Source organism: Ornithodoros turicata, chromosome 7, assembly GCF_037126465.1.
Source record: "Ornithodoros turicata isolate Travis chromosome 7, ASM3712646v1, whole genome shotgun sequence".
Taxonomy (NCBI): domain Eukaryota; kingdom Metazoa; phylum Arthropoda; class Arachnida; order Ixodida; family Argasidae; genus Ornithodoros; species Ornithodoros turicata.
Window position 1 is genome coordinate 57860930 of NC_088207.1, and position 18405 is coordinate 57879334.

Below are 18405 nucleotides of genomic sequence, written 5' to 3' on the forward strand. Positions count from 1 at the left end.
AGAGCTGTACTTTCATCATATCACCATCATTTCAATCATAGCCAACTTTCCCATATAACCTGATTTTGATGTTTGTTTTCAAAGGCTACCTCTCTAGATTGTTCATGGCCATAGCATACAGGGGGTGTCCGCAGAATACGGGCGCACGAGACAAAATGCATGATATTGACTAAAAAATACTGAAAGAGCCGATGAGCTTCAGATGTGGCTGGAGATATGATAGGGGAGTGAGAACTAGCAACTGCTTTGTGTGAGAACGTGAGGGCATTTCCTTGTCCCGAGATGGGGCTGCAGGCTAACGGACACCGTCCTGATTAGCTTGTTTTCCTGCACACATCTCAAGCCACAGTGGACAATTCATTGGCTTGAGAGTACACCGTCTTCCTTCTGGGGTTTGACGGATATTGAGCGATGAGCTATAGGGCGAGAAGGCCTAGTCGTAGTACTGTCAACAGCTTTCATTGTATTTTATAAAAACATCGATCGTATCAGGACCCGTCGAGCCAAACACATTACCTGAACCACTACATACATACCATGCGTACGTTACCATACGTACGTTAGCGGTTGATTACGTACGTTAGCTCAGTGATTCTACTTTGTCCCGAAAGATTCGGTGGTACTCGACGGTTACTGACGGACAAATCACAACCCTAGCCAACACACGATCTCTTCAACTTGTTTTGTTCGACCCACGGCGATCAGCATCTCATTAGAGCACGATGACGAGACTCGATCTGGCCTGTTTTGCACAAAAGGTCCCGACGTCCGTTGTCAAAACGGTGCTGTGATGGGTCAGGACGCGGCAGGGGTCCTTGTCCTGGCCTGTAGTCTCTGTGGTTACTTCTACGACGCCAATCAAACAAAGGAACTAGGCGCCTCATCTTTGAATTGTAACCCTGAAATTCAGATACGTTACACACAACTTTGTCATCGCGCGAGTCCTTTTGCTTCTCATACTTCTGCACCAAGCTCCACCAAGCTCCACCAAGCTCCAAAACGCAGCTACTTCTACTCTACTCCTCTCTGCAGCCTTTCGGCACGCCATTCTTTTCATAAGATGACAGCAGTTATTCGTAGTATGCTTGTAGCCTTCTGGATGTGCTGCGTGGAGGTGGCGGTGGTGCTGTTGCTAATGTAACAGCTCGCCGTTGTCGGCGTCACAGAGGTGGGCAACGTCACGACTAACGCTCTGGGAGAATGTGGGTCCTGGGCCGACTTCTAAGGGGACCTTTCCGACATATGTCTGGCAGTGTCTGAGGAAGACACAGGCCCTGACAGTTCCGGGATTTGAACCCGCGGGCGTCTTCCAGTCTCGCCATGACAAGGCCAGCACCGCTAACCATTCAGCCAGGCGAGCTGGTAGGTGTTCCGTGGATAATAAGGTTAACTGGGATGTGGTGTATTGGAGCTAGGTGGCTGCCCTAAGAGCGCCTGTAGCTCCAGTTCTTACGCGTTAAAATATGATAATTGAGAGGGATGGAATTTAGAAGCGGTCTTTTATACCGCTATATTTTAAGAAAGCTTAAGTGCTTTCGATTGTTGTTGCTTTGTGGGCCATCTTCCGGCAATCTTGCAAAACGAGAAAGGCCTGTTGTCCAGTGCCGCCAGGGCCTGTTGGAGTCGAAGTCAGACTTGGCTATATTCTGGGTAGTGCATGATTGTGTGATGTGTATCCTCTGGGACTTTGCAAGGTTTGCAAAGGTTTGAGTCGGAGAGCCTTAGCTGGTGCCTTGTAGTTCCTGTGTACAGCGCTCCAAGTCGTGTGCGACGTATGGCTGTTTTCACTGATCGTTCAATTCCATTTGGAATTATGCTGCGTCGGCAGCTATTCTGGCTATCCTTCCTCCTCCTTCTTCTTCCTCCTCCGTCTCTTGCCGTCATCTATGGTATGGTAGTATTCCATAGACGACCCTCTGTTTACAAACATGTGGTGTCACGAGAAGACCGATTCGAGGTTAGATTTTGCTGTGGTGGGCAAGAAGCGGGAAAAATGCGTCGGGTGATGGGCCGATAAAGCTGATAATGCACACCAGCATGCTTTGCGCGGCGGCTAAACGTAATGGTGACGTAGTGACCCCTGGTAATGGTGACGTAAACGTAATGGTGACCCCCTACGTCCCCTACGGTGACATAGAGGTCGTCTCTACTGAGGCGAGGGAGGACGATGGTATCCGGCAGTGACGTATGGGAAGTGGCTGAATAAGTAGACTGACGCGGTTTACATGGTGGAGTTCAGTCGACATTTGTGCTACTCAAGCCGAGTGACTTATCTTGGTTTTGTCGACTACTCTTTTAAGTCGATATATAGACAAGTTTACATACATGCAGACGATAACTGTCCCAAGACTTATTTCAGTTAAGTGTTCCTTTCGTGTTTCCTTTCCCGCTCACGCCGCTTCTAGCCCATCTTGCATCATCCTCAATCCACCCACAATCACCCCTGCATCATCTTCTATTGAGTATTATCGCGCGCACGCTTAAGTAGCCCTCACTCACACCACCTCCATCACCTCAGCGATACATTCTCCGTCCAGCGATTGTCATAGTCTTAAGTCCAGTTAGTCAATTCCATGGCCCTTGCCAATCTCCCTTGTGGCTCTCCATGGGAAGAAGAAGGCCATATTTTGAGAGGAGGAAGAAGAAGAAGCAGGTCTCTTAGGAGGACAACGCACGCTGTGAACCATGGGCAACGTACTCATTCGTGAAGACTGGAACGTTTGTCCCATAACTGGACTGGCACCTGTTGAAAAGTACGCGATACGTACCACCTGGGCGCTATTTAGGAAGAACCTTAAGGAGGATTGTCCCAAGATATTCCTGGTACTTTTCTTCAGGTATCCGAGCTACCAGAATATGTTCTCAGCCTTCCGCAATGTGGACCCGGATGCGCTAAGAACCGATGCACGTCTGACTGCGCACGCATTAGCAGTCGCTTACACGGTATCATCCATTGTCGACAATCTTGATGAACCGGTAACTGCCACCGAATTGATAAGGAAGGTGGCCAACACTCACTACGGACACCGGGTGAGAGTGAAACAGTTTGAAGATGTGAGCTCTGTTATTGTGGATGTTCTCTGTGACCGCCTGGGAAGCAAGATGACAACCACCGCAATCTCGTCTTGGGAAAGGATGATGAAATTTTTTGTCAGGCGTGTTGAGACTGTATACGCGGAGAAGAGACACCTTGGAAAGACACCGAGTGTATTTGATTTTGGGGCTATCCAAGACAAGACTCCGGAGTCCCCAGTGTCGCCATCAGCGTCCCCCCAGACGACGCAGGAAACCAAAAAAGAAACTGCAAAGACTATGGAGGTGCCAAAAGAAACGCCGGAGGTCAAGGCGGTTGAGAAGTCACTGGAGCTGTCACAAAAAGTGGCCGAAGATGTTCAAAGCTCTTCCCTAGCTCAAGAGCCACCGGAAGCAACGCAGCCCTTGAGACCGGAGGCTTCCGAAGTCCTGGTAGCTACCACCATTTTGAAGTCTTCGGAACTCCCAGAAGCCCAGGATGCGATAAAAAATGACACGAAGACTCAAGGGCCCCTTCCGCAAGCTCAAGCGTCAAAGACTGACGGTGAAGCGCCAAATCCGGTAACTGCAAAACCTATTGCGGCAGATTCGAACTCCCAGAAACCCACAGCAGAACCCGTTCACGAAGCACCGAAGGCTCAAGATCTGTCAGAGCCAAGGCCGACATCGTAGTGCCCTGTAAGGTCGGAACGCACGACGTCTCGAAAGACAAGTTTTTTTTTTTTTTTTTGCGCTTCAAAGAGAACTACCTGTTAATGATCCTTCGGTCGTATTGTACCACGCGGTCCCACAGGAAGTATGTGCAAACCCGTCGTATGTGCACCGCAGAAAACGGGCATCGTAGCAGGAAAACACTGCGCCAGGGGACGACTGGATACTATGGCTGTCATTCCCGTGTTACGATTAAAGTGGACTTCTCTTTGAGTGTAACGTATAATTAGGGTCCGACCTTTTCGGGTCTTCCTTCTCCGGATTCAGGAGGGAAAAGTCGGGTATTTTTAAATCTGTAATTCGCTGTGAAATCGGGTGCTATTGATACATTCGGGTGTTATCGGGTTTACGGCTCCAACAAGCCGCCCGTGCATGTATTGGTCAAAGTAGGCGATTTGTAGGGACTAGCAGCACGTGTTGTAATATCAAATGTGCTTCGCATACTTACTGTTGCACTTAATCTCTGATACACCCGTATTAACTTGATTGGAATTCGGGGAGAAAGCGGGTTTAATCCGAAAAAAGTCAATCCATACGTATGTTGTCTCGTACGTTCCACACGAAATGGGCCCAGGACCAAACCGCTGCCTTTCATCCTTTCTTCTCTCTCTCCACTCTCCATCTATCCATGCGTGTACCCCCTGCATGCGATGGTGGTTACTTCGGAACAAAAACATGACATCCACACTGAGGAATCCAAAGGGCTTCAAGTAGGTGCTTCAATCCAATCGGGCTGTCGACTTGAAGCATTCCCACCTTTATTTCGACTCTACTTCGACTACATCGAGTATACGGGAGGTCGTCATGTTCCTCATCCTTCGGTTGACGGGACAGTATTCGGCGTACTCCTCCCATGTGCAACCTGCGTCACGTTCGCAGCACTCGTCGATGATCCCTCGCGCCTGCATCTTGCGGAGGTGCTTCCTTTTCTGGCGTGGCAAAAAAGCACTCCGGAGAACGCTGAAGGCCAGCTTCGGCTTCAGAAACACATATGGGAGATCTGTACGAAAAAAAAAAAAAAAGAACAGTACCAACAAGTTACTGCCTCTTTCAAGATCATCAGAAAGGACTCGTACACCAGCGTTTTGATAGTCAAGCCTTGGTGGCTCAGTTGGTACTGTGTCCACATAGTGGTTCGAACCCGGGTGAGGACGCCAGCAGCTAGCTGACAGGATGCAAGTACGCACGTGTTGTCTTCCGTGATTATATATGGTGTGCCGTGTGTAGAGATTCTGGTGCACGCTATAAAGAACGTGCGTGGGGAACCCATGCGTGTTGCGGTCATTAGGGCATTGCCATCATGCGCGTGCGTAAGTAATATGCTAATAAGTAAGTGCGCTAATATTTAACCTTCTCATTCGGCTCAGTTCGACGTGATATAGTTCTGGTCATATCTACATACTGTTGGCTTGGATCGCGTACATGAGGCATATACAGCGTTATATACCACGACGACATCAGCCGTGGACTGTGAACACGGTCACACGGTTGGGCTACACTCTAGCAGAGTAAGCAGAACTGGAATGTAAGGAATACTATACAGCCCAAACCATACTTACCTGGAACACGTAAGCGAGACGTGACCCGTCATGAGATCAATTACCATTCCTTTGTAGGGGAGGGTGTTCTCGTTTTAGTTCCACAACAACAATGCCTTCGTATGAAATATGCCTGGCAAGTATCTTTTATCTCGCGTCGGTTCTCGACACGAGGCACGGTGTCGGTCTTTTATCTCGGTCTCGTCGAACCGGCACGGACAAGCACCCACAGCTGTAGACCGACCAGTATCTCGCCACCCAGGTGCTCGAGACTTTTGGGAGGGCACATCTCGCGTGTTCCAGGCAAATACAACACGAACCGCTAGTTGTATCACCGAACAAACGTATCTCTGGGTGTGCAGGTGGACGCACCTTCGTCGTTGGCATCCCTGGGGTCACTCTCGAAGGTCAAAGCTGCTATACGTCGGCGCTTTCGTAGTTTGTAGATATCCTTATCGCACACCCAGTCCATGTGCGGGTGCAGTTCTTGATAGCAGCGGCGGTGGCGTTCCCTGTGCCACAATCGGACCCATTCGTCGGGGCTTCTGTGAGGGACAATAAATATGTACTCTAAGGTCCTATTGAGGACTACTGCCATCGTGTAATGGATACTGAAAGCGGACCTGCTGCTGAAGATAGCGTTCCAGTCAGTTGCTTTGCTGGAATGGACGTGAAACGTTAGAAGCAACAGCCCCAGCAGGGCAACTAGCTTCGCTAGCTGTGCATTGAGCATCACTCTGGACCTGGAAGTATGTTACGTAGTAAGTACTAAGTAGTAAGTAGTAAGTACGTAGTAAGTACGTAGTAAGTAGTTACGGACGATAAAGGATATGGCTCGTTATTTTAGCAAAACCAACTTTAAAATCACGTACGCATATTAACAACGTCAATCTTCCTCGCTTCTTGTGGCGCCAACGATACGAAGTACGTAGTAAGTACGTAGTAAGTAGTTACGGACGATAAAGGATATGGCTCGTTATTTTAGCAAAACCAACTTTAAAATCACATACGCATATTAACAACGTCAATCTTGCTCGCTTCTTGCGGCGCCAACGATATATGTTGTTCCGATATACTCAAAAGACACAGGGAACTAAGGTATAGTGTTAGGTATAAGGTATGATGTAGGTATAAGGTATATAGGTATAATTTACCATAAATGCAAATGTTTTTACGAGCTGCCGTGGCATAGTATGACATAGGATGACTGCGAGGTGACGCGGGTTTGAATCCCCGCACCGGCTGAGTTTTCCCTGCGTTTTCCGGCAGACAAATGTCGGCACAGTTCCCCCTGAAGTCGTCCCAGGACGCATACTAACCCCCCTGTCCCCCACTACTTCCTGCTGTCCTCTCTCCATCTGTACGCCGCTCATAGCCACAGCTGCTTCGCGGCGCTAACACAGAATTTAAAAAAAAGCAACGTTTCTTCACTCTCTAGGTGTGTTGTCTGGTTTTGACTGACTTTGTGCATGGAGAAACGTGCTTTAGTGTTCATCGTAATAAGGGGATCACTCAATGCCACGTCACCACGTCTTGCGTGTCATTTCCATCTGGTGATGACCGTTCGTATGCACACAACGTCATTCTGATATGTGTCTTGGTGACTTTAGGTTAAAGTCCATGAATCGCGAAAAGTACCGCCATCCCTTGATCTTGCCGCCTCGACTTTGGACCTTTCATGGCGGTCGTACCTAGGATGTGGCCGCCATTAAAGGGCCAAGGTCGCGGCGGAAAAGGGAAAAAGATGTCGCTACTTTTCCTAGTGGACGAGACCTAGTGGATGAAGGCCCCGCTCTTTGCATCGGTCATTCCGAGGGGCGGTGCAGGGATCGAACCCCACCACCACAGCCACAAGTGCCTCGCGGTTCTTGTGCGGAATCAACATGATCTTTCGAAAATAACCGTTTGTAACACTGTAGATGGGTAGAAATCCAGCGAACCGGTAGAGATGTAGGAAGGGAGTTGCCTCAGGACAGAAGCCGCCGATATTTCGAACAGAGTCTGGGCACCGTCCTCATCATTGGCATGGTATTTAAGAGCCCAGAAGAAGAACAGTCTCTGTTCGAAATATCGGCGGCTTCTGTCCTGAGGCAACTCCCTTCCTACGTTTGTAACACTGTTCGTTACAACTTTCGTTCTAAATGTAGCGACTCGTGCAGTACACCCACTGAGGGGAAAAAAAAGGAGTAATTTTAATCCTTCTGGAGACTATAGATACATTGTCTCAACCGTGGAAGTGTACCCAAATTTTAGGGATTCTTTGTAGTACTCGGAAGTAAATGTCGGGGCTATAGGAGACTAAAATGAGTAGGTATACAATAGCAATCTAGTACACTAGAAGCTGTGACATTACTCCCCAATTTACTAATTTCTTCCCGTTAGAGTACACCCTTGCCAATGAAGAGTGGAGAACGAATATGGAACTTACACTTTCAACGCAGCTGTCTTGGTAACCATGGACCGCCTCACTTCTTCCAGTACACATTCACGCTCAGGGTGAAAAGAGCGCCCCCTACTTGAGAGCTAACCGTCTACTTCCCCGTGCTGTTATAAAGCCATATATCTGATCGTTTTCTTCTTGTTCGCACGAACCTCCTCATACTTTCCTCTCCGCAGCCGTCACTTTTTTACGCTAAATACGACGTACCTGATTGGTGGAAACACGGTACGTGCACCGCGATTGGCTAAGCCGTCGACGCCTGCTTTCAGAATCTGCCTCACCATTCGCAAAAGGAAAGCAATATCGAAGGATTAATTGGGGGTCGACTGGCTTTTATGGGATTACGCGTCAACTCCATTGACGTATTCGTGTTGAAATATTGTTTGCATGTTTCCCAGACGGAAATTGAAGTGTCCTGCAGTGTTCGTTGTGTAGAATGTGTGCAAAGATGGCGCGGAATAAAGGACGGAGAGCTTTGAGACTTCTAAACAAACTTCGCGAACTCTTCACGGAGCCTTTAAATGTCAAACTGGCAGCGCCGATCTTTAGTCCTGTCCCGTATTTGCGGTCTTCAGAGTTTTCATTGACAATGGAAGGACCCAGAAGAAACAGAAAGAGGGAATTGGTTGATTTTTCTTTATCACATCACTATCACCATCATCGTAAGGTGCCAAGCCACACATAATGAGGAAGAGAGCGAAGAGCAAACACATCCTTTTACAGGGTATTTTTATTACGTATACGTAAAACGTCAATCTAGACTCAAGAATTTGTGTTTATTTTATTTGGCATTATAAAGTAAGCGAGCCCCCGTAGAGTGCCCTAGAGGTGGTGGCAGTTTCACTTTGATTCTTGTATTGTGCTTCGCTGCCCGCTTCCTCAAACTTTAGGGAATGCCACCGTCGACTTCGTTTCACCAGCTCGCTTGCCTTCTGCTTTGTTCATCAGCTGAAATCTGTTGTATTTTTGAAAACAAAAGGCAGGCCTCCACAAGTTTCGGCTTCGCGAAAAGGAGGATGACGTCATTATGACGTTACAGCGCGCGTCTCCTAGCGACGGGGAAGGGGTCTTCCCCCTCCACTTTGTAAGCATGCTGGCTGACAGTTCTGGTTCGGAGGAAGGCGGCCGTGGAGGTGGATTTATTTATTAGGACTCATTCCTTATTTCGAATAAATATATATTGGAACTTTAAAGGCACTATGAAGAGATCCCCGAAAAATCTGAGTTCGCTGTGGAGAATTGATGATTCGCTCAATGATGACTAGGGCCCGGATTTTTAGGCATTTGCCTATAATTGCCTAGAAACGCCTAATTACGGCTGCCTCAGCGTACATGTAGCAGACGCCAAGGCCTGTATGCAAGGCAGCCTTTAAACGAGCAAGATTTGCTTGATGGAGCATTCTGAAAGACCAAGAAGGCCAAAGAGCGTACCAGATTAACACGCATATTTTTTGCTTTTTATTGTCTATTTTGGTATTTTGGGGGGCCAAAATGCCTGCCTATTCCGACGTTTTTAGTGCCTAAATTTCCGGGCCCTAATGATGACTTACCTTAGATATATGCGATTTTTGTCATATTGCACATGATGGGAATATTATATGTCATATATTGGCATTCGACGCGGGCGCAGTTCACACACACACACACACACACACAAAAAAAAAAAAGCGTCGAGCTGCCGCTTGGTCCGGCAGCGATGAAGGTCACCTGCTTCTGACGTCACATCTAGTTTCTCCGCCGCGCCGGCAACGATCAGGTCGCGGCAGTCGCCTTTTTTGGCCGTGGTTTTGTTAATATCTTTATTATTTTAACCAATATTTGATTCATACTCCGCACGGTGAACCTATTAGCGACGAATCTAAAGCGACGAAGTGCATTACACATGATTACAGAGGTTTTTCAAGATCTCTTCATGGTCCCTTTAAGTATCGCAATTGTCGGCGTATAACACGCATGTTACACACGAAAAAAGTTGAAAAATATTGGCCGTGCGTGTTATCTATGAGCGCGTGCTATACAGCGATATATTTACGCATAGGACCACCAGAGACCTTGTGTAACACGCAGGGTGATGTCTGGTCAAAATCCCGTTGAAATCAACGGGTGCGTGTCATATATGATACGTGTTATACGCCGAAAATTAGGGTAACTTCCTCGAATACGTTTCGTGGCGTTGCAGACACACAAATCAAAACCATCATGCCACGAAATGTACACCGCAATCGATCGGTATGCACTGAAACGAAGTCTCTCGAAACTTTGCACTTAAGGATGACGTAGGAGTCAACCTAAAGCCCTCCTAATGCCAAACAGCTGGTGGCAAAGTAAAAAGCTTCCAAGCTGCATAACTCCCAAAATGGCAATAGTGCGGGAATTGCAGATTGTACCACTGCACACGGACCGATGAAATCATATTTCGCATTAACCATAATATTCTAGTGAACGCCCTCCTCATCCAATCCAATCCAATCCAATGTATGTGTGTGTAGTGAACATTTTAACCGCTTGTCTATAGAGCAATGACAGGATCGCTACCAACGGGTCTGAAAACGAAACAAATGATAAGGCCAAACGGTTCAACTAAAATAAATAAATTTATTGGCACACTTCCTTTATACACTACAAATGTCACGATGCATTCACGAGCACGGAAACAGATTATAACTGATGCTGAATCCCATGTGTCTTCCAGCACCACTGCCTGTTAGAACGTAAAACACCAACGGTCCCCGTACTGCAACTGGAAAGAAAGATCAGTACAGGGTTAATTCACTCCAATAGACGACTTACAAAGACGTCACAAGAAGACCGGTTCGAGGTTATATACTGTTATGGTGGGCAAGAAGCGGAAAAAAACGCGTCGGATGATAAAGCTGATAATGCCCACCAGCATGCTTTGCGCGGTGGCGTTACGTAATGAATGACGTAGGGGCCGCCATGCCGCTGGCATAACCCTCGATAATCACTCCATGATCCAGAATCCTAAGTGATAAGCACCAGACTTTCAGTACGTATTACCCGGTGTTGAAATTTCTTATATAAATTCGATAACGAAAGCTAAATTCTGCAAAACCATGAAGCCCCCTGTTTCAAGTAACGAGGGAATCGGATACACTACTCACTATCAAAAACTGAACTGTTCTTCTGGTAACAGAGGCGTTGTCTCGAGAAGGGCTTGCCGTTACTTGTCAGGCCCGCCGGAAGTTGCAGGAAGTCGTCCGTGCAATCCTGCGTGGAGTTTCCCGACATCTGGAGCACGTCGAGCTTCAGGCTGATGACTTGCATCCAAGGCGGTCGAGCAATGCAGACGCCGTAATTGAGACCCTGAAGGGATCCGGGAGAAGACTGGGCGAAGGCGAAGCTTCTTAGGCTGCCCAGACACGACGTGTGGTACTGCAGGCATCCCCTGGGTGCTGGAAAAGAACATCAGGTTCACATTAAACGTGACGTCTTTCGTTCACATTTAAACCTATTGAACAACACAGGAATAGACCATCCCCATGTCCCCTACTCCTTCCCCACAATGTGTACGCCGCGCATAGCTACAGTTGCTTCGCGGCGCTAACACGCAATCAAAAAAGAAGAAAAAAACAGACCAAAAATCGCATGAGAGTGATAGTTCGCTCTCCAACCATCAATTTGCACTTCTTTTCATTTATTTTTTGTCGACCCGGTTAGTGCATTCCATGATATACCTCCACTGTCACTGACCTGTCATTTATTACTAGTATTACAAATCAGTGGAATCCACACAGCTTGAAATTCCCGCGCAGAGAGACGGCGCGCAACGTCATTGTGACGTGATCGTGACGACATGAGGGCGTTTTCTTGTGGCCAGGCATCAGTCGCTCCTCCCGCTGCAGAGAATACGGGAAGAGAAGGTGTGGGGTGGGAGAGAACGTCACGGAAACGTCACACGACCTAATTCGGATATTCTCGGGCTCGCTTCTCCCCAGTGGGTGCGGGTCCGTTGTCGACTCTCACAACAATTCAATTCAACCTTTTATTTTGAATTGAATAGTTGGGAGAGTCGACAACGGACCCGCATCTAGAAATAGGAAGGGAGTTGCCTCAGGACAGAAGCCGCCGATATTTCGAACAGAGACTGTTCTTCTTCTGGGCACCGTCCTCAACATTGGCATGGTATTTAAAGGGTTAGGTGTGACGTGTTTAAAGGTTCATGCGAATTGTGTGTCAACAGCCCGGAGGGAAGAAAGGATCCGTACGGGATCCGGATCCTTTCTTCCCTCCGGGCTGTTGACCCACAATTCGCATGAACCTTTAAACACGTCACACCTAACCCTTTAAATACCATGCCAATGATGAGGACGGTGCCCAGAAGAAGAACAGTCTCTGTTCGAAATATCGGCGGCTTCTGTCCTGAGGCAACTCCCTTCCTACATCTCTACCGGTTCGCTGGATTTCTACCCATCTACGCATCTGGAAATGTACGTTGATTTTGAGCGAGAGGGCTCACGTGAGAGTTGTTTGTGGTCAAAGTGCGTTAGAGAGTGAACCCGGTCAACTCTCTCCCGGCATCTTCAACTAAATGGGACGCGCTAAAACCAGGCTCGCTAAAAACGGAATCGCTACTACAACTTTGGCGAAGTCGAAGAGGTTCCGAACAATACCCAGACAAATACGAATGGTAAGTGCGAAAATACCTTCATTCTGATGGCCACACTTGTACTGAACAATGCGTATGGACCACCGCCTTTGAAATCCTGACCGTCCTAAAGACACTTTGAGAGTGAGTTTGCTACGTTCGTCGCTGATAGGCAAGTGGACGATCACTGAAACAAGACGAAAATACAATGTAAATAGGAAAGGACAGGCCAGAAGTAAAGCCTTCTTCAGACACCTAGCTCAGACCTGAGAAGTCATCCGAGCCAGTAATACTTAAACAGTAAGGTACAAGCGTTACTGATGCGTACTTACAATGTTGTCCGTCGTTGCGTCCACATAACCTAGGCAGGATGCTGTCGCTGCCATTGACGTGCGCCTGAAAGTAGTCGTCTGTGCAAGATCCATTCACGGGATCCGAGATGCTGAATCTCTCGAGCTCGATGCGTAGCTGACAAATCCCTCTTGGGACCAGCGTCGTGAGGGACAGGTTTCCAGAGTCCCGGTACGGACGAGGAAACATTGGCTGAACGAAGTAGGAGTTGTTGGCCGTCGTGGCCAGGGGAAAGCCGCGGGCTTCGTCTGCAAAGAAAGTGCAACTGTAGCTATCTACGGTGTAACGGGAATTTAAATTGTAGCTGTCGCCGTCCTTTTAACTCAGTGTTAGCACCACGAAACAATTGTGGCTGCGAGTGGTGCACATATATGGATAGATGAAGGGACAACAGCAGGAAGCGCGTCTGAGGAAAACCCAGGAGCACAGCTGACACCGGGATTCGAACCCGGGTACCTCCCAGTCTCGACGTGACATGGCCTGCAGTTTGAGTAGATTTACACGTAAGGCGTTGTCAGCCTATGGTGTGGCGACATGCTGCTCGTGCCACAGGGTGTAGGACTGCGGATAACTTCGACTACGTGGGGTCCTTTTGGCGTACGCCGGAAATCCCCCAACACACGGTGCTGGAAGGAATGCTACTGCCTTCGGCCGGGATCGAACCCGCGATCTTGAACTCAGCAAGCCAACACGTTATACAGACTGAGCTAATATAGGGTTAGCATGCGTCCTGGAGCTTCGATGGGTAAATGTCCTAGGCAACTTCGATGGGATTTGACCGGAAAGTGTGCCAAAATAAAACTGCAGAGAACTCAGATAGTATTATTCTAATGTGTTTATACGCATTATAATACGAATGTATTATAATGTAAATACAATACTAAAATGAAACGTCATTCGAGATTGAGTGCCTCGAACAGTATAGAAATGGTGCATTTTCCTTTCCTGATAACCCACGGATTGAGTGTCGAAGTATTACCATTACTACTCGCGTAATACATAGAACTGTCAGTGGTACGTATTATAACACCTCACAATAAAAGTATTACTCAAATTAGTGCTTTCATAATCTTGGTCTCCGGCATGAATTGCGCAGGCATTACTGCCTACCCCTGTCTAGGACTGAAACGAGAACCGAACACGTGCACCCCCCCCCCCTCAAGAAACAGGTAGTGGATGGTTCTACCAGCTGCATAATCTCGTCACCGGATGTCAGATGACACCAGGGACGTTGCACACAAATACGTATGACTCTGGCACGAAAACTCACAGACGCAGCAAACGCCGAAACCGTCAGCGCATTGACCTTCCTGATGGCCACGGCTGAATCGACAGTCTGGGATGGCTAGACAGCGGCCAGTGCGGTTCAGGTTGCTGACGCATTCGTCGACGGCAAATTCCAAAGAGGGAAAAGGCTGCCACGCCTTCACTAGCAAGTCGGGGCTCACTGAAAATGAACCGACATGCTATCGTGAAATTCAAGTAAAATGAAGATGCGATCGAACAAGCAATAAGTACTACCTTTGCCATGCCGCCTGCTTTGACCTTCAGCAACTTGTAGCGCCGAAATAAGAAAACAAAGCCACACGATGATCATACCGGAAAACCTACAATGGAAAGTTTGCGAAAAGTCCTGAACATAACCAATCTTTTTTTTCTTCTTGCAAACCACGCACGGTACAACAACTGGAAGCTATGAACACTGTGAAGCGTGCAAAGTAGCAAGAAAGGATTAACGCTTATCATCCGCTGTTGTATCACAGGCGATGAGCGATTCGTGAAATCAAGCCCTAAATGTCATTGCAAATCTAATACAACACGTGGATTTCACTCTCAACATAAACAGGCACAAGGACATGATATATAACATTTCCGCTAGAAGACAGTGCAGCGAGAGACAGTGAAACAGACGGCGCTGTTCGACCACTACCTTCCAAAGTTGAACAGACGGCGGAATAGACATCAAACAAAGGTACGCTTGGGCAATCCAAACAAATGACTTACCCGAAGCGATAATACTCTTGATAGCAGACGATGTTGCAGAGGACGTCTGTCACGCACCACGATGATAGTGAAACTGAAACCAGTTTCGTCTGCGTGCCAGTGTGCGTTCCTTGTTGGTGGTCACAGGTGGCTGGAAGGGTATTAAACCCCTGTCAAATAGATGGTTGGATTCAACAATGCATGACCTTGAAGAGTGTCCCGGAAGGACCCCCGAGGCACGATGCACCAACAAAGGAAAAGTGCGGGAGGTTATTTTTGGGGTACTTAAATTTTCAGGGAAGTTTCTCGGCTATTAGGTAAGCCTTTCCAGAAGAAAGGTTGAAGGTGTCAAAGTGCTCAGTGGGGAAGTAAGCATTGGGACGGTGTAAATGATTGGGGGAAAGTTTTGAGTCACGTGTCGTAAAAAAAAAAAAAAAAAAGAAAACCCGAAAGGCTACAAAAGAATGGAGGTTATGAGTTTCCCCTGAATATGCAGCGGGCATGGCTCTTCCAGCCATGAACTGCTAACAAGTACTAGAAAGCGCGAACTCTTTGAAGACTTCGACCCTACCTGCCAACTGCGCGGGAAGGCTACGGAGACGCCATGTCTTGCTTGAGTGCGAAGCGGTACAAAGCAATAGAAGGTGCGTGTTATCAAATCGAGATCGAAATTAAAACGACGCCATCAAGCAGATATTGGTGGTGATTCAAATGGGAACAACTGAAGAACTCAATGGAAGATATTTCTGATGTAATTTGTGATTTTGAATTGTTTAGAGAGTTCGCCTCACCTCTTCGAACTTGGCTCCCGTACCTGCTGGTTTGTAGGGCTTTCTCGACATTTTTAGCAGGTACTTTCGGGATGGTGGTGGTGGTGCTGGGAGTACCCCAGCAGTGTATCTGTCCGAACCTAACCACCGTCGTGAGTGTACAGGCTGCGTGCAGATAAAGTATGCCCAGTCTGCGCATGTAAAGCGTTGTGGTAAAACTTTATCTGTGCACATAGGCTGATTTCCACGAGGGTGTACATGCTGGGCCACCCTCCCTCGTGGAAATAAGCCTCCTCTCCCAGATGTCATAATAATAACATCTGAACACCCACACAGTTCGCAGCGTCCGTCTCCAGAAGAAGGGTCCCAAGGAGCACAATGTACCGAAAGTCGAGTGCAATAGGGGTGGACGGTATGTGTCTTATCAATGTTCTTTAGTTTCACCAGTTCGTTCAAGGTCTTCCACCTACCCGTCCACTGCTATTGCACTCGACTTTCAGTACATTGTGCTGCTTGGGGTTGCCCCCCATACTGACTCTGGCCACTCAAAACTCGGGAAAAGAGGTGTTGCTAACCTCTGCCTTCGTAACGCCCTCAACAAATCCTGTCCACACCGAATGGCTGATAGTTTTGCCAACCCAATTGACAGGTTATAATAGCGGGGCTACCGGAATCACGTGATAACATCAGTGAGCGATGGGTTGCTCAGGCAGGTCCAAACCGGAGATCAGGCCCAAAGGCCAGGCACAGCCAAGAGAGGTATCGTAACGGTCATACCGTACACGCACGGAATTTCATGGAACACACGGAAACCTCAAGAAAATAGGAGAACGGGCTAAAATGGCAGTGTTTTTTTTTTTTTTTTCAGCTCATAATAATCTGAGAAAGCTGTGTGGGCTTAGCGGTTTACAAAAAAGTGATGCACAAGGTTGCAAGAAAAACCACAGGAGTTGATAAGTATGTAGAGGTCAAGGAGAATGTAATCTATCAGATTCCTCTTACATGTGACAAGCAATATGTAGAACAAACGGGGAGATCTGTTAATGACAGACTACCCTTTGGTAGTCTGTCTGTCATGTCCCTGGAGAAGGTTGGTCGGCCCAGCACAGTGATAAACGTACGCGGGAAATTATTGAGGCCGAAAGAACAAGCAGATTGGGTCCCACGTGTGTAAGCACAATTGTTTTTCTTCGAGAACGTTGTTTCTGCGCGTGCGTATGACTCATGTACTTTGTTTTCTATAATAAAATTTTTATCTGGAAGTTAGCGCTTGTCCGTGTCGTTCTGTGGTCCTTGTCTTGCTTGTGTGCTGTTCAGTCCCAACTAGGGCAATTTTTCATCTCCTTGGAATTGTTTATCCTTTTTGGGAGTCCCGATGGCTCGTCGGAGCAACTGAGGACCAAGTCTACCATTTGTTAAACCTTCACCTTTCTTATCTCGGATTGCGGTGAGCTTGTTCTTGGGCGTGATTCTTTTGTTTCCCTCATTTTATCTCTCAGTAGACACCTTTTATTCATTTTTTATCACTTCCTGGGGGTACCCCACCTTTTCAAGCCTGTCCAATTGATAATAATATATGCATAATAATAATTGGGGGTCTCACGCCGCGAGACAACTGCGATCATGAGCGACGTCATAGTGGTCCGGTCCGTGGATTTGTTTTGCCCTCCTCGACACACGGAAGAGCAACTTGTACCCTTCCACCAAGTTGCCACTGTCCTCGGCCGGGTTTGAACCCGCGATCTGAACAGCCGCGGGAACGTTATGGCAGCAAGACGTGAAAACTGCTGACCTGATCACCCTGGTCACTATCCCACTTTTTACCAGTCTTGAACGCGAGCTGTTGCAGGGCAGGGCTGTGCGTAAAGCTGGGGTTAAGTCCATTCTTCAACGCGAGAGGGTTGCACTCCTTGAACTAGTTCAGGCAGTGCAGGCGAAAAGAATGAACCGATTGTATGGCAGCCGGACCAGATGCTGGATTTTCTGAAGTCTATTTGTTCCCGTGCGGGGCAGAGAGTCGGGAACGCGCGCGCACACTGTTGCCAGGGGTCGCTCTTGGTGACGTTAATTCGAATTCACAATCCCGTTAATTCGAACTGACGCTCGGGTCCCGGTAAAGCCATATGTATTTCTTTCGGGTAAACGTTCGGTAATTCGAACATATGAACCTGCACAACGTTGTGCAGGTTCGTATAAACTGTACAGTTTATACGAACGAGATTGCCGCGGAGTGTCGCGGCCGGAGAAACGAACGAAAGCGCATGTAACAGATGTGTGTAACGTGTTCTTCTGCTCTTAAATGTTTTGATGCTTGCCTGTTGTTTGTACAGTGCTGGACAAAAGTTTACGGAACACACTATGGCGCATTCCTTTGTCAGAGTGACACGCTAGCGGCGAAAGGGAAACCCAGTCATCTGGTTTGCAACTCCGTACATATTCCGGAAATGAGAACGTGCGGTAATACTATATATAACTAGCGAGCCATGCGCTGCCAACACATCAAGCCCTCATTCAGAGCCAGTGTTGTACCCGCTACCCGAAAAAGGTAGCGCAATACCGATACGCGCTACCTGAGCAAAAAGTAACGAAATCCCGATATCGTTACACGTATACCTAAAAGTAGCGGAGTACCGCTACCGTTACCCGTAAAAAGTAACGCGATACTTCATCCGCTACTTTTTAGGAAAGAAAGAAACAGTATCGTTGATGACGTACTTCAAACGTCTTAAAATAATAAATAATAAAATAAAACAATATCTCAAAATAATAAATCGACGTCCAATGGAGGTTACACGTAGGTTGCCTGAAGGCTAAAATTTTGAAAACCGTTTTTTTACAGATTTACTAAAGCCTACTCGGAATCCTGCATATCTTTTTCTCTTCCTCTAAAACAAATAAAACACAAAGCAAGTCTACCGATAAAAGGCTCAACAGCTTTGTCACAAAAAGAACTCGGATTGCCCGGAACGAGAA

The 18405-nt window shown here is 47.5% G+C and overlaps 2 protein-coding genes across 4 annotated transcripts; both read right to left on the reverse strand.

The window, feature by feature from the left end:
• Nucleotides 1-4439: 4439 nt before the first annotated feature.
• LOC135400149 (probable insulin-like peptide 7) lies at nucleotides 4440-7798 on the reverse strand. The gene is made up of 4 exons (XM_064631883.1): nucleotides 7711-7798; nucleotides 5906-6025; nucleotides 5655-5827; nucleotides 4440-4744 (listed from the first exon to the last, which is right to left on the reverse strand). Exons 1-4 carry the CDS (start codon nucleotides 7737-7739, stop codon nucleotides 4503-4505), a joined length of 564 nt encoding a protein of 187 aa, XP_064487953.1. The 5' UTR covers nucleotides 7740-7798; the 3' UTR covers nucleotides 4440-4502.
• Nucleotides 7799-10297: 2499 nt separating this feature from the next.
• LOC135401730 (uncharacterized) lies at nucleotides 10298-15646 on the reverse strand. Of its 3 annotated transcripts, none has more exons than XM_064634280.1 (8): nucleotides 15454-15646; nucleotides 14684-14813; nucleotides 14201-14286; nucleotides 13950-14126; nucleotides 12661-12927; nucleotides 12387-12515; nucleotides 10845-11135; nucleotides 10298-10462 (listed from the first exon to the last, which is right to left on the reverse strand). In XM_064634280.1, the coding sequence occupies exons 1-8, from the start codon at nucleotides 15629-15631 to the stop codon at nucleotides 10362-10364; spliced, it is 1359 nt and encodes a 452-aa protein (XP_064490350.1). In that variant the 5' UTR covers nucleotides 15632-15646; the 3' UTR covers nucleotides 10298-10361. The 3 variants fall into 3 exon arrangements, with proteins under 3 accessions (XP_064490350.1, XP_064490351.1, XP_064490352.1); XM_064634281.1 differs by having other exon boundaries at nucleotides 14684-14832; nucleotides 15454-15520; XM_064634282.1 differs by lacking the exons at nucleotides 14684-14813; nucleotides 15454-15646 and adding an exon at nucleotides 14610-14675.
• Between the last annotated feature and the right edge of the window lie 2759 nt (nucleotides 15647-18405).

Excerpts from the sequence above, each read along its gene's own strand:
- LOC135401730 (XM_064634280.1), bottom strand. The coding sequence starts at position 15,631 with ATGCGCAGACTGGGCATACTTTATCTGCACGCAGCCTGTACACTCACG. Across the intron at positions 12,928-13,949 it reads TTTCGGCGTTTGCTGCGTCT|ACGAAGCCCGCGGCTTTCCC; the intron begins GTGAGTTTTCGT and ends CTTTCTTTGCAG. Across the intron at positions 12,516-12,660 it reads ACGCAACGACGGACAACATT|TGATCGTCCACTTGCCTATC; the intron begins GTAAGTACGCAT and ends GTCTTGTTTCAG.
- LOC135400149 (XM_064631883.1), bottom strand. The coding sequence starts at position 7,739 with ATGGTTACCAAGACAGCTGCGTTGAAAGT. Across the intron at positions 6,026-7,710 it reads AAGACAGCTGCGTTGAAAGT|GTCCAGAGTGATGCTCAATG; the intron begins GTAAGTTCCATA and ends ACATACTTCCAG. Across the intron at positions 5,828-5,905 it reads AACGCTATCTTCAGCAGCAG|AAGCCCCGACGAATGGGTCC; the intron begins GTCCGCTTTCAG and ends TGTCCCTCACAG.